Below are 14,878 nucleotides of genomic sequence, written 5' to 3'. Positions count from 1 at the left end.
TTTTGTTCTACATCTTATTTTATTGCAATACAGACATTATTATTCTCGGAATAGAGGGATTTGTATTCGTGTACATTTGCATTATGAATGTTTATAAAATCACATTTCTAAAATCTTCAGAAAACGTTAATGAACGAAGACCAGACAAGTGGCATGAAAGTGATAAAACCATTTCAATTATGAAATTATGACTTCGATGAATGGTATCGTTGAATCAAACATAATCCTAAAATTAGTCACCATTGTTTTTGGTTTTGTTCAAGATGTCATAGCTGGTAAATGCACCTTCAGCATATGTGTTTTAAACACATACACACACACCATTACTTTAGTATCATTAACCCCTACGATTGAGTTATGATAATGATATTTTAAGTCGTATAAAGGGTACATACTTCATTCACACAAGGTACATGATTAGTTTACTAAACATAAACTATGATTGTTGAAACATGAAATCGCTATCACGTCTTCATTACAAGATTATAAGTTTATTTTCACATTTTCTTCATGAATGAATCCTCTTTTTTCACGCACTTTTACTTTCACTTTTCAAACCTCACTCCTCATTTCCTTCACACGTTTTCCCCGCAATCTTTTATCATTGACTTGTCCTCCTCCTCGGCAATAACGATTTCGTCGGAATCGTTCCCCTTCGCCTTTTTCTTGACACATGGGAGATGCAGTACCAGGTGACAGCCTGCACCGAGAGCAAACATCAATCCCCCCAACCAGAAGGAATAGTTGTACGAGCCGGTGGCCGTGTACACCGCCCCTGGAATGAAGAGAGGGAATGCTTTATCAGTAAATGGATCTTATCTAATTCTATATTCAATGAGATCTGGATATGTAATTGCACATATAAATATAAATGCATTTAGATAATGCAAGACAGGTTTAATCGTATATTTTTATTTGAAATGACATAGATTAAAAACTACTGCGAAATAAGGATCCTGCAATCATAACAAAATGAAAATAGAAATTGTAACTTCAAATGTCTTTCTACCTCTATAACATTCCTTCATACTTACCAGCGGCCGGAGGCCCTAGCACCCCTGCAACGCCTCTAGCTAGGGTCACGAGTCCGAAGGCATTTGTCAGTTTTCTCAGTCCAAGCAAATTGCAGATAATGATGGAGGTTAAGGAGATGTAGGCAGCTAAAAACAAAATAGAAAAAATAATCGCCTACCCGTGCAGCAGTATTTGCATTCAGACATATTCTTCAACTATAATCAATTATTGAGGTGTCCTTAGTATGTCATATAACTAAAAAGCAAAGACATATTTTTCTATAGATTCATATTTATCAATAATTTTTTTACGTATTGATTTTTAATGATTACAACTTTACATTCTGATGGGAACAGTTTATCATTGAACCCGTCTTCCTATCACTTCTTTTTAAATACGCAGTATGTATATTCCGGCTCTTCACGTGTAAAGATTGACGTACCCACACAGAAGCCATATAATACTGAAAAGCCAATTAGAAGTTCATAGGTTTTACAGAATGGTTCCACGAACAGAAGAACGGCACTCAACACCAAAGCTACGTTGTTGATAACAAGCGCATCCAATTTAAATATGTCGACTAGAAGTCCCGATGCAATTCTCCCCACCGTGTTGGTTATACCTAATGGAATAAAAAGTATTTATATACTGAGGAATAAGCACACAATGTTACTATAGATTCCTTATTTTCGCGAGTACGTGGTATCGCGAAACCACTCGTAGACGTTAAATCACGCGAATATGAATTTGCGGGTGGTCTGTTGATTAACAGTTTTTCATGTATTTTAGTAATATAAAGCTAAAAGCGAGTAATTTTATTTTGCTTCTCGCGAAATTACACGATAATACATTCCTCGCGCATATTTAGGAATCTACAGTATCAAATCGAGACACAAATCCAATTTCTAGTTTTATCCGCACTGTTTTACCTATGATAGAAAGCAAAAATGCAGCATCAGGTTTGGAAATACCAAGCTGTAAAGCGTGATCGACGACGTATGTGAACGGAACGTAAAACCCAGTCATGGCTAGAAGGTTTCCAGCACATATCATGAGAAAAGGAATATCAGTGAGCAGAGAGATATCCAACATGTCTCTTAAAGTGTCAACAACTGACATTGGCAGACATGTACACCTGTCCCAGCATGATGAGGAAGGGATATCGGGGATGTTGGTAATGCTCGCGATGTACTGTTTCATGTCTGATTGTGAAGATTTGTATTCGGGCATGTTCGTTATACTGCCGCTATAAAAGATGTCTTGTCGGTACATAGGGCGAGAATAGTCTGATTTCGTCACGTGATGGAAAGAGTCACCTCTTAATCGAGGAACAGACAGGAAAGGTTCCCCTTGTGTCTTTGCATACCCGTTCTGAATGGTAGGGTGAATTTCGTGGGCTTTGACACCTTTTAAGAAACCACTAGTATTCTCCGATGATGCAGTTTTAGTTTCGTCTTCCTGTTTTTCTTTTATTTTCTTTATTTCTTTGAGGTCTGTAAAATCACTTGCACCCTTCATGCTAGAGTCTGAGTGGGCGTTGCGCTTTCTATTCCCCACTGCCTTTTTTCTTGCATTTTCAATCTCTTGTTTTCTTAAGGATTGTCTCATCTTCTTTGTTGGTTCCAGCGGCCTCATTAGCATACCGAATACACAAGCATTCAGCACAATACCAGCTTGAATCATTACTAAGCTCCTCCAGTCGAACGCATCCAACATCATGGCATTTGCTGGCGCGAAAATAAATGTCCCTACTCCGGATCCACAGAGCGCTATCCCAGTTGCTATTGCACGTTTCTTCTCGAAATAGTACCCCACAATCACAATGGCAGGAAGATACACTAGTCCAAATCCCAAACCTTGATGTCAGAAAATATAAAGAGAATCATGGAATAACGTGTATACACAAAATGTTCTAATAAAAAAACATAACTGGACTCGTCTGCTTTGTAAACTTACCCCCTAAAAACCCGTATGTTAAGAGCAGAACTGTGATGTTTTGGGAGAAAGATGCAGCTAGAAATGCTAGAGTACCAAAAATACTTCCTGCAACTGTCACAATTCGGCATCCAAATTTATTCGTTAATCCGCTGACGATAGGACCTACAATTAAGGACATACATTTACTAGTTGCATTGATGAAATTATTAGTTCACGAGAGTCAGAGGCTCAAGTAAGTTTACATGTATCTGGCCTAGGTTCCTTGAAAACAAATCTGTCGAAACTTTGACTTTAGTCAGACACTTTACTCAAATATTTTCTTCTCATATAACAGAAAACTCAAATTTAATTTTTTTTTTTTCGAATCTACCAGGCCAAATCATGCTCATGAAAAGGTGAAGATACCGACCAGTGACAAATCTCATGGCTCCTATAAAGAATATAAAATTAAGATTAGGGCAAACACGAATCTCTAGACACACTAGATCAGATGCCTAGGAAGAGTGAGTTTCCTCTTCTCACCGGTCACACATCCCGTGAATCCTATACATGTATCCTGATCAGGTAAACGAAGTACACCGTAGTCAAAATTAGTGTGTCAAGAACGAGCTAATAATTAGTATGAAACACATCAGACAGCATTTGACCCAATGACATGTTGTATTGGCAAATTATAACGTTCTAATGACGATAAATTTTTAAATGCTGACTTTAAATGAGACTGTTGAACCCCATGTTACATTGTCTCTCGTCGTCCGGTGCCTGTTATTTTTTTTTTACAATTTCAAGAATTCGAGATTTTCAAACACATTTCGTACAATTTATCCTTGGGTGAAGGGGGGGGGGATTGTTTAATGAAAGGACTACGCCAATTTTTAAAGGGAGATAATTAAAAGATCGTTGAAATGTTTTGATTACGTCGGAATGGACATGAACTGCTCAAATGAGAAGAAAAATCCTTGCCGGAACCATATTTTTCAAACTGACAATTGGGATAAAGACAAAGGGCGTCTTTTTCAAATTTTCACCCAGAACATATTTTATCGCGTACATGATAAACAAATAAGTATTAATAAGCACGGGAAATGGTATACTCTATTTTAGAAAAAAATTCCCATTCAGCAACATCACACTGTGCAGTGTTATGATTGAAACAAGGCGCTCTTGGATAAGCGGTAAGCAATTTTTTCTTCAGTTATACATGCTGATAATTAATTTTCAAAATACTTATATATTGAATTAAATTTGTGTTCATAAATTTATAGTCGTGAATTGCCTGACACACACATGGTACGGTAAAGTAGGTACCGGTACGGTAGAGTCATCACGATGAGTAGACCGCGCGGTAGTGACATGGATGTTTAATAACTGGTATGCAAACTTGTTTAGTAAAATTAATCAAGCATCATTTCTTGATCTTATAACCACATTGAAATGAATGCAAAATGGATCTTTATTTTTAGAATAACTAAACAAAAACAATATACAACTTTAAAACTGTTTCAGACTCGTTCATGGTATACACATCACAACGAAGTTTGCATTGATATACATGTAAAAACGTGAAACCACCACCCGTTTTATACGAAAGTAAATTTGATGTATCTGAAAGACAAAACAAACAACCATTGAATTCAATTGAATTGTATCTTTCCAAGGGCGGGTCGAGAATTTTTTTTTTTTTTTTATTAATCAATTCATGTGCTAAGATTCATTTGTTTTTTCAAGAAAACACTTTGAGACACTATACTGGCTTTCTCCTTAGACAGATTTACTAGCCTTATGTTGTTTCGAAAATTCTACTAGCCCGTAAAATGAAACATAAACTTTGAATCGAGGTATGCTGCTGACAAATAAGCTGATGTTAAGGAGATTCAGCAGATTTGAAGAAATAAGGTTTATGACGAAATTCTTTTTTAAATAAACGTTATATTTTTGTGAAGTGATCTACGATATATTACATACACATACACTCCTTTAAAAAAATTCAATTAAAATAGTATTCTCGTAAAGGGCATACAATTGCATGAAACTCTGAAAATTTTAGGGGAGGCGCGTACCAACCCAAATTGATTTTGACGTTAAAATTGTAAAGGCTTAATGATACGCCCATGTCAAATATTGTCTACACCTTTTGATGCATCGTCATCAAACCGGTCGCGATAGCACAGTGGTAGAGCGTTTGCTCGTGAAGTCGTGAGTTCGAGTCCCGCTCGTGCTATGGCCGCATCAAACCCTATTGACATTGAAATAGATGCTAATTGCTCTTTCGCCAAACGCTGGGCATTTATAAGTGAGAATCTCGGGTCTTTCGGATATAACCTTCACACGGAGGTCCCGTGTCGCGGGACCATTGGCACGATAAAGAGCCCTCACTGCTATGGCCCTGAATACTAACCATAGGTCTAAATTTGTGACGTCTCAAAATGAGTGAAAAATTCTCGACGGGAGGTAAAACATTCTTGCACATGTTATGAAAGATAGATGATCCATTTTGATTTTCAGAAGAGGAGTCACCACATTTAATGCTATATCTAATACCTTGAGATTATCATCAAAGGTTATACACAGCTAGGTAAATGACCATTATTGATTCTCAGTTTAAGGTCACAATATATTCAAGGTCACCAGGTTTGATGTTATATATCTATATCAGATATTGCCCCGACCTATATCTTACGATATGATTGCCGTCCCGTCGAGCATTTTTTTTTACTCATGTGAGATATCACCAGTAGGTAAAGCATCACAAAATTCGACAGGTCTATGATTAGCACTTACAGTTGTAGCAGTTGATTAGCACTTACAGTTGTAGCAGTTGATTAGCACTTACAGTTGTAGCAGTTGATTAGCACTTACAGTTGTAGCAGTTGATTAGCACTTACAGTTGTAGCACTTGATTAGCACTTACAGTTGTAGCAGTTGATTAGCACTTACAGTTGTAGCACTTGATTAGCACTTACAGTTGTAGCAGTTGATTAGCACTTACAGTTGTAGCACTTGATTAGCATTTACAGTTGTAGCAGTGAGAGTTTTTAACGTGAAAACGACTGTAGCGACACGGGATCTCCGTTTTTAAGGTCATATCCGAAATACCAGTGATTCTCAATTCTGAATGCCGAGCGTTTGGCGAATGAGCAATCACTACTTATGTTTACATCTTAGGTTTTAAGGTGAAGATAACGAATGGTGATCAATCTCAATAACTCCTATAAGCAATACAAAATAGAGAGTTGGGCAAACACGGACCCCTGGATATACAAGAGGTGGGATCAGGTGCCCAGGAGGAATAAACATCTCCTGTCGATTGGTTACACCAGTCGTAAGTCCTATATCTTGGTCAGGTAAGCGGAGTAATCCGTAGTCAAAATCTGTTGCATATATGGCACCAGCGGGGCTCGAACTCACGACCTTTCGGTAACGAAGCGAACGCTCTGCCATTGAGCTTGCACGACCGGTCATTATCTTAAGAGCGCTTTACTTAACGATCATGAAACTATATGATTATAACATGAAACTGTATGGTTATAACATGAAACTGTATGATTATAACATGAAACTGTATGGTTATAACATGAAACTGTATGATTATAACATGAAACTGTATGGTTATAACATGAAACTGTATGATTATAACATGAAACTGTATGATTATAACATGAAACTGTTTGATTATAACATGAAACTGTATGATTATAACATGAAACTGTATGATTATAACATGAAACTGTATGATGATAACATGGTGATCATATAACGTAGATCATATATATTTATTTTCAAATCAAAAATCAGAATTCCAATGCTCTAAGTATGTCATTTCTGGTCAATATAAAGGATTAAAAATACACCAATTTTATGAGAGGGGTATATATATATGTATTAACTTTCTTGTTTGAAATGAAAAGCGTCTCCTCTTGCAAGGATACACGTACATAATCTGCAAACAAATGATGGCTTTCTAGACCCATCACAGACATTGGACCAGTATTGTCCAAACTTTCGCAAAAACCTTATTATGTGAATTAGACTCAAAATTAAACACATGACCCCTATAGGTTAGCAGAGGGCTAAAGTTTTAAATAGAAGACCATATCGAAAATATTTGATAATCACCTGCTGAATTTCACATATAGGTATTAATGTCTTGTAAGGAATTTATTAAAACTGCTACATGGTAGGGTCAGAGATGGACATTCTTCATGTAAGTAATGTGGCTCATGGGCCTCTTTTTTCTAGATTATTCTAAAAATCATGTCTCACCTGCACATAGATAGATTCCACACAGCAGGGATCCCACCAGAGACACCGTTCCTCTGGTTTCATCGAAAACTTCCACCCACTTCGGGAGGAGAACTCCAAAGGAATAGCCGAGACCATCCACGATCATATTACACATAAAGGAACTGAGTACAATGACCCACCCCCATCCTCCGTCCGGAGGGGTGGGGATGTAATCACTAGGGTCTACCTCACTGGAATCCGTCGAGTCCCCAGAGGTGTGTCTCGTTTTCTTCCCAGACGCCATACTTATGTTTGAAGAACCGTTTTCAGATATATTAAGTCTAAGCCTCTGTTGCAGCCACTGGTCTAGGTATCATTCATATTTCTGTCTTATTAAAAGCCCCCTTCTTTTATGTATGACACGAGAACTTATGGAATCTGTAATAAGAGCAGCTAAATAAATAAATAATATCCCGCATTGAATGCCTCTGGCCTATGTGAAAGTAAATCACTACCTTTCAAATCGCATGGACCATGTAAAATAATGCTTATGCTCGTTATTTACATGGCTTTGTAAGACGTAATAGCACTGGTAATTTGTATGCAACAACAGCTTAAAATATGTCCATGTGCGCTTTAGAGGGGTATATACTTAAACGAAACCAGATTGTCGTCACACAAGAATAAATCAATCCAACTAAACAATGTACCTAACTATAGTCGGACACAAGAAATGATTTATATTTCTATTGAGCACAGTGTACGACAAAACGCAAATACAATTTTGTTTTCACCCGACATGGGAAAAAATACACTATTCACCTACTTGAACATTCACAGGAAAGGGAGAGTAAATTCAAATCTAATATCGATTTGTTACAAAGTCTTTCGTGTGAATATTATTGATTAATATTTCATATGTGTTAATAAACGTTTGGGTTTTCGTAATTACTACATGATAGCCATATGTGTTTGTCTTATGTACTGATGTCTTCCAATCTATGCACCGGTCGCGGTAGGTTAATGGCCCTATCATAATGTAACGCGAGGTCATACATGTAGGTTTGAATCCCGATTTGGATTTATCGAAAAAATCTCAAACTGAAGTTTGAATATTCTTTTATTTGAGCAGTCAAAAGTTGATCAAAATCTCAGACTTAAGTCCAAGTTTCAACTAACGTCCCGGCTGGCTTTGCCTTGGTCACATCAGATATATGACGTAAAAAGACGTACACGCAGTAACTCCTCCTTTGCCAAACATGCAGCATATTTTTAAAAAGTCGCGGTTTTTTTTTTTAAGGATATTGCCCTAAAATTGAGATCCTGTGTCTCGGTAGGCGTTTGCACGATAAAGAGCACTCACTACTGTGGCCTTGCGCTTCCTGTATGAACACTAGATCTATATTATCTGTGTTGTACTTACAGCTGGTAAAGTCTCGATTTGCTTCCTGTATGAACACTAGATCTATATTATCTGTGTTGTACTTACAGCTGGTGAAGTCTCGATTTGCGTGAAAAATACTCAAAAGGGATGTCAAACAGATATTACATGATAAACTACTTCATTCAAACGAAAATGGGATTAATATTTAAATTTTCATTTGCTAATGTTCCCTATCCAAAATCAATCCCCATTGGCTAATGCTCTATCTTTAGGCAGGTTTGCTATTTAAACCTTTATATGTTTACCACTATCTATATCATAATCACATGCAGAATATTTAAGGACACTTCATACAAACATTCTCTCTCTCTCTCTCTCTCTCTCTCTCTCTCTCTCTCTCAATTGTCCCTATTTTGGACTTAATTGAAAAATCACGAGCATTTTATTTATAAAGACATCAATTTAGTTTTCATTTTTCGTCAACTTTGAAAAACAATGTTGCTTGTAGCAAGTGTCGTGAAATAGAAATGATATACGATATCTCAAATTCGTAATACTCGCATGTCTGAATTTCTCCTTTTGTTATCTTGCATAAATCGTAAAAGATTAAAGCAGAGACAGAGTTCTGGTTGTTTAATCTATATAATTGGATCAACGATTGGACATACGGTATGTAGTGGACATCAATACCAATAGTGTCACGTCTCGTGTCATCAAGCAGAAGGAGATTACAGTTTGAATTGTCAATATTTTTCTACCTACAAATGACACTTTTGAGTGTTCACCGTGATAATGGTTACCTTGACTCGTGGGGTCTTGTACCTTCGTATAGGGGGTCTGCTTCAAATCTACGTTTCCGCCTAGTGTTGATGCAATGCGTTTTATCTATGCATGGTTTAGAATACACGTTCACCTTATTTAGGGGTTATAAAAAAAGTTATTTTCGTTGGAATTCCAAGTTTGTTTTTCTTAATCATCCTATACTCAAAATAATTCAGTTTGGATTAGATGGAGAGCGCTTCACTCATGACTAAAATCACTCAGATGTAGAACAGTTATTTTACCGTCCTTTGACGACTTCCTTCATTACAAGGAAAACTGATTTCTTAGTAACGATAAGGAGAGTCATTACTGATACATAAAATCGATCTTTAATTCATAGTTATAAACCCATTTGCTGTATATTTGCTTAACGTTTGGATATTTTAGATGGTTATCCATTTTGACAACAGCTGTAGATACACATTTATAATATATAAATCATATAAACCAGAACTGAAATAATGCATTTCAATATTACGGTACTTGTCTGAAATTGCTAAATCAATCAGTTAAAAAAAATTAGCATTAAGGATATACACAGAAAAACTAATTAGTGAAAAGTACCGGACTTTATAATATTAAAACTTTGATATGAATGTGCCCCGACCTACTACGGTATATACCACGGTATGTAGATCAGAGGAGATTAGGAACGACATCAATTGACCTGGCCTGATAAGCTGTCCCTGAACCTTTCAATGACAATATCAAAACTGGAGATAAAGATTGTGAAATTGTCGTATAATTTGTTGACTTTCTTTAAGGACCAAGATATAGTGGAATTTTAAAAACTCCGGACCAATATCTGATAAGCGTACTTTGCACCAACTTATTAAAGTATCTTAGTGGTTTATCACAAAATCTGGTGCAGACTGCTAAACGATTCATAACCGCCGCAATCTGGTGCAGACTACCAAACGATTCATAAACGCCGCAATCTGGTGCAGACTGCCAAACGATTCATAAATGCCGCAATCTGGTGCAGACTGCCAAATGATTCATAAATGCCGCAATCTGGTGCAGACTGCCAAATGATTCATAAACGCCGCAATCTGCACAATTAAATTCATTTCTCATGGTTTAATTTTTCGCATTTGATTATGATTTTAAGATGCATTTTAGACAATATCGTCACGTGTTACCAGCGCCGCCGTGTCCATTGTAGAAAGTAATGCATTTGAAAGACAAAGTATGCTGCTCAACAAACAAAATCAAATTATAACATGATGCACGTAGTCTAAATGGATCTATGAGCTACAACAAATGCCAATGGATTTATAGCGAATCTAGTACTTCTCTTCAATACTGCGCAGTAAAATCTGTTGGTCATATGTGTTAAATACGTATATGAAGTTTATCTACTAACAGTATATGTTGTCGAGCGATTGTTGGCCAAGAATTACGTAAGAGTCTTTGTATAAATTCCGAAAAGGATAATTCATTGCTCCAAAGCCTATATATATTTATCATAAAACTTGATCTGTTGTTCCCAAATGCTCAAGTATCGTAGATTAATCTGGATTTTTTAAAATACAGTATGACCCTCATACACGTGAAAAGAGCTTCTAAAATTGTACAAGTCCATTCTGTATATTAGATTAAGGACAGGTAAGTTCGTATTTTACAATCAAAAATACACACAGAGAGAATTATAAAATTTCTGCTCAAGCAATTATGATTTTAACTAAAAGCACCTTTAGAATTAAAATAATATGTAAGTCGTGGGCTCTTATGAGATAAACCACTTATTTTCGATAAAGCATAATTCCTAGTTGAACTGATGCTTAAACTTTCATCCTTCGAATCAAACAATCAACTGACTCAACCACTTGAGAGACTTTAATAGTATCATTCTGTTCATGAGCAATCATTAGTCATATTAAAGTAAGCCACAATTTTATATATATATATATATATATACATGACTCATGATGGCGCAGTGGTAAGGACGCGACGTGGCAGGGGATTCGAGCCCCACTAGTACCTTGGCCACGTCAAACCTACGACATAATTATAAGTAGTGATTGCTCCTGTGCCAAACGCTCTGCATCTTGGACTCTTCAAAAAACCGAGGACCTGTGTTGCGGCAAGTCTTCGCACGATAAAATAAGAACCTTCACCGTACGGATGTTCAGCTGTGAATTTGTGGTATTCACCTATTGCCGGTGAAGTCTCGGTATGAGTAAGCACTTTTTGTTTAACTTGCCTAAGTTGCAGAGCGGTCTAACGCGCTGGTAACAAACGCTGCTAGGAAATTTGGTTCCTCGGGTTTTGAGTTCGAACCCGGGTGGGGACGGAAAAGGGTATCCGTATATAATGATTGAATGCATATTGTTTAACGTCCCGCTCGCGAATCTTGTGCTCATATGGAGACGTCATCATTGCCAGTGAAGGGCTGCAAAATTTAGGCCTATGCTCGGTGATTTTGGCTATTTAGCAGGGAGGGATATTTATCGTGCCACACCTGCTGTGACACGGGACCTTGGCTTTTGCGGTCTTATCCGAAGGACCGCCACATTTATTGACTTCAATTATCACATAATTATGCATGTACATAAATCCTATTGGGAGAAAGATTGACATAATGTGGGGAAAAGGTGTGTTTCTGCAGTAAAAAGTCCACATTGCTGAGGCTTACAAACAAAGGCTAGTCACAGACAGGTATACTATTGGATGTTCCTGATAAGCTGGACATTGAACTGATATAGAAAGGATCTAGGGTCAACAGCAGTCCACTGCTCACACACGACTCATTCATAAATTTATGTCAATGGAATACCGCTATTGTTGTAGTATAAGATATACATTTTGTACTGACTGGATTGAATTCAATCAATGAGCAACATTTTTTAGTACTGAATGAATCCGTCCGTTTTAGGCTTTATGGAGTACATTGATATCACATCATTTTCATTTGCGGTCTTAAGAAAATAAAATTTAAGTCATTTCGATCGATAATATGCAATATAAACATAATAAATATCACTCAGTGCGTGGAACGTCAATACTATCATGGCGATATACAAGGCGTCGTCTCAGTCGCATGTATTGCGCAAGACCTTCTTTGAACAGATTTGTCAGAGAGACATATTTTTGCGAAAGGTCAATTTGGACAACATAACGCATATACAAGTAGTGTACATGAAATCCTACGTAATTATCGATCTTAGCAAAATTAACATCAAAATAAAGCTCCAGCGAATAAAAAGCAAATCCAGTATTTTCTGATACCATAGAGCTAAGTACGACGTTTCGTGCGCTCGACAAAGTATATCATGAGGGACGATTTCCCTCTTTAGCGCTTATAGTCCTTTGGTATTACATTTAACCATGACGCAGTTGCTCGAAAGCTAGTATAGCTTACTTTAACTAACTGTTAACTTGCCATTAACTCTTACATTTATATAGTGATAACTATTAACTGTCAATTAAATTTAACTAACCTTCGTGTAACTGGGTCAAGGGAATTTTCTAATATTTGAGCTGAATTACTCTTCAGATCATCTGCAATTTAAAAGAATCATGGGTCCTTACTTTAGAGTTGAATTACTCTGTTGCACATTACTCATAAAGTATTATTCATACACTAGTACTTTTCCTATTGACTGTTTTCAAAATAATGCTTTTTATCAATAAATACAGTATAAGACATAATAATCACGTGACTCTCTCTCTCTCTCTCTCTCTCTCTCTCTCTCTCTCTCTCTCTCTCTGTGTGAAATATATGACATGTATGATATATTCAGTATCACATGCAAGCCATCAGAGCTTGTTACACTCCGATCGGGAAATGAGGTTAAGAGGAGTCTTGTTTATGCAGATAAATGGGTGTTCAGACTAGACTTGATATCAAGGATTGAATATCATAGCTATACATTTACCATTTGTGCAAGCTTTTAAATGAAGTCATTTTACATTTAAAAATTACTTAAAATGCATGTAAAAACTCAACAGAACTTTGTTGATAAACTATGTTTATGAGCATTAAATTCGTATGTGCAGTCTTTTAAAAACCTTGAACCAAAATAAAACTTTAAAAAGGTGCAGACTTACGTGTTGGGTTGTGGACAGGTGTTTCGTTTTTTAATAAATTCAAGTATATAGTATCAATTTGATATTGTATGAAACATTGCATGCATAAAATTGATATGCGTATATGCTTAAGATTTATGCTTTAGATATACAAATAAGAAAAGACGATGAATAAAGGGGATGTTAGTTTTTGCTAAAAAACAAAAAACCTTACTTAATCATTAATCAAAACTTACCGGAAGAGAAATCTCAGAGTCTATTCACAACTGGAATGTAATAGGTTAATATTATTCTTGTGCAACACAAGATTATCAGCTGATTAGTAGTAAAACGTGACTGAGAAGTATCCTGCCTTGTTACTCATACCTTCATTATAAGGTTCGATAAGCTTATGTCCACTCCAGTCTGTTCCGGTTGTCTCCTGCTTGGGGTCCGCTGTTCCGTGCTTTGGACCTTTTCTACTCCACACCTATCTTACTCCCTTGTTTACTTTGAAGTTTCGAGTTGCTTCTCTCCTTTGTGCGACACACGTTATCAGAACACTAGACGACGAATCCTGCGCATCTATTTCTGCACATGGTATCAAAGGGCGAAATAGAACGGGTTTCGATAACCAAATTTGATTGCTATATTGCTAACATTTTTCTGTGCTTCAGTAATTCCTCTGAATGAAATCAAATACATCGGAAGCATAAAAAAGTAATTGAAAATATGTTTATATACCAAACCCTTTTTATTTTACTACGAGGCTCAGAATATTAAAAATCAGTTGTATATCCCACTTGTTTTACTTTCCCCTTTACCAATTGCAGAGAACGGAATTCAATCTGTTTTTTAACTAATCAATATATATTACGTATGAAGATTTAGATATTTTTCGCTTGCAATATCCATAATAGGTAACTTTTGGACCTGTTATGGCCCATTCCTGACACAAAAAATAATGTTAAAACCAATTCTCAATTTCCTCATTTAATCTTTATTCGTCATTGTATGCAATTTTTAGATAGAGTTACAACTTCCATACACAATGAGCACTTTCTATATATAGTGAAAAATGTCTATACATGTATACAGTGAACACTGTCTGTATATAGTGAACACTGTCTGTATATAGTTAACACTGTCTGTATATAGTGAACACTGTCTGTATATAGTGAACACTGTCTATATCTAGTGAACACTGTATATAGTGAACACTGTCTGTATATAGTGAACACTGTCTGTATATAGTTAACACTGTATATAGTTAACACTGTCTGTATATAGTTAACACTGTATATAGTTAACACTGTCTATATATAGTGAACACTGTCTATATATAGTTAACACTGTCTGTATATAGTGAACACTGTCTTTATATAGTGAACACTGTCTATATATAGTGAACACTGTCTATATATAGTGAACACTGTCTGTATATAGTTAACACTGTCTGTATATAATGAACACTGTCTATATATA

The 14,878-nt window shown here is 36.2% G+C and overlaps 1 protein-coding gene across 4 annotated transcripts; it reads right to left on the bottom strand.

Annotated features, from left to right (window-relative positions):
- LOC125681754 (monocarboxylate transporter 12-like) lies at window positions 1–14,219 on the bottom strand. 4 transcript variants are annotated; one of them, XM_048921958.2, is made up of 9 exons: window positions 13,781–14,219; window positions 13,651–13,680; window positions 12,826–12,886; window positions 7,216–7,614; window positions 2,971–3,114; window positions 1,944–2,870; window positions 1,457–1,636; window positions 1,035–1,160; window positions 1–775 (listed from the first exon to the last, which is right to left on the bottom strand). In XM_048921958.2, the coding sequence occupies exons 4-9, from the start codon at window positions 7,478–7,480 to the stop codon at window positions 576–578; spliced, it is 1,842 nt and encodes a 613-aa protein (XP_048777915.1). In that variant the 5' UTR covers window positions 7,481–7,614; window positions 12,826–12,886; window positions 13,651–13,680; window positions 13,781–14,219; the 3' UTR covers window positions 1–575. The 4 variants fall into 4 exon arrangements, with proteins under 4 accessions (XP_048777915.1, XP_056012160.1, XP_048777916.1 ...); XM_056156185.1 differs by lacking the exon at window positions 13,651–13,680 and having other exon boundaries at window positions 13,781–14,156; XM_048921959.2 differs by lacking the exon at window positions 12,826–12,886 and having other exon boundaries at window positions 13,781–14,139.
- Between the last annotated feature and the right edge of the window lie 659 nt (window positions 14,220–14,878).

The sequence above is a fragment of the Ostrea edulis genome, chromosome 2 (assembly GCF_947568905.1).
Source record: "Ostrea edulis chromosome 2, xbOstEdul1.1, whole genome shotgun sequence".
In the NCBI taxonomy this organism is placed as follows: domain Eukaryota; kingdom Metazoa; phylum Mollusca; class Bivalvia; order Ostreida; family Ostreidae; genus Ostrea; species Ostrea edulis.
This window is presented reverse-complemented; position numbering and strand designations above follow the sequence as displayed.

Excerpts from the sequence above, each read along its gene's own strand:
- LOC125681754 (XM_048921958.2), bottom strand. The coding sequence starts at position 7,480 with ATGGCGTCTGGGAAGAAAACGAGACACACCTCTGGGGACTCGACGGAT. Across the intron at positions 3,115-7,215 it reads TGGAATCTATCTATGTGCAG|GTCCTATCGTCAGCGGATTA; the intron begins GTGAGACATGAT and ends CCTTAATTGTAG. Across the intron at positions 2,871-2,970 it reads AACATACGGGTTTTTAGGGG|GTTTGGGATTTGGACTAGTG; the intron begins GTAAGTTTACAA and ends TCTGACATCAAG.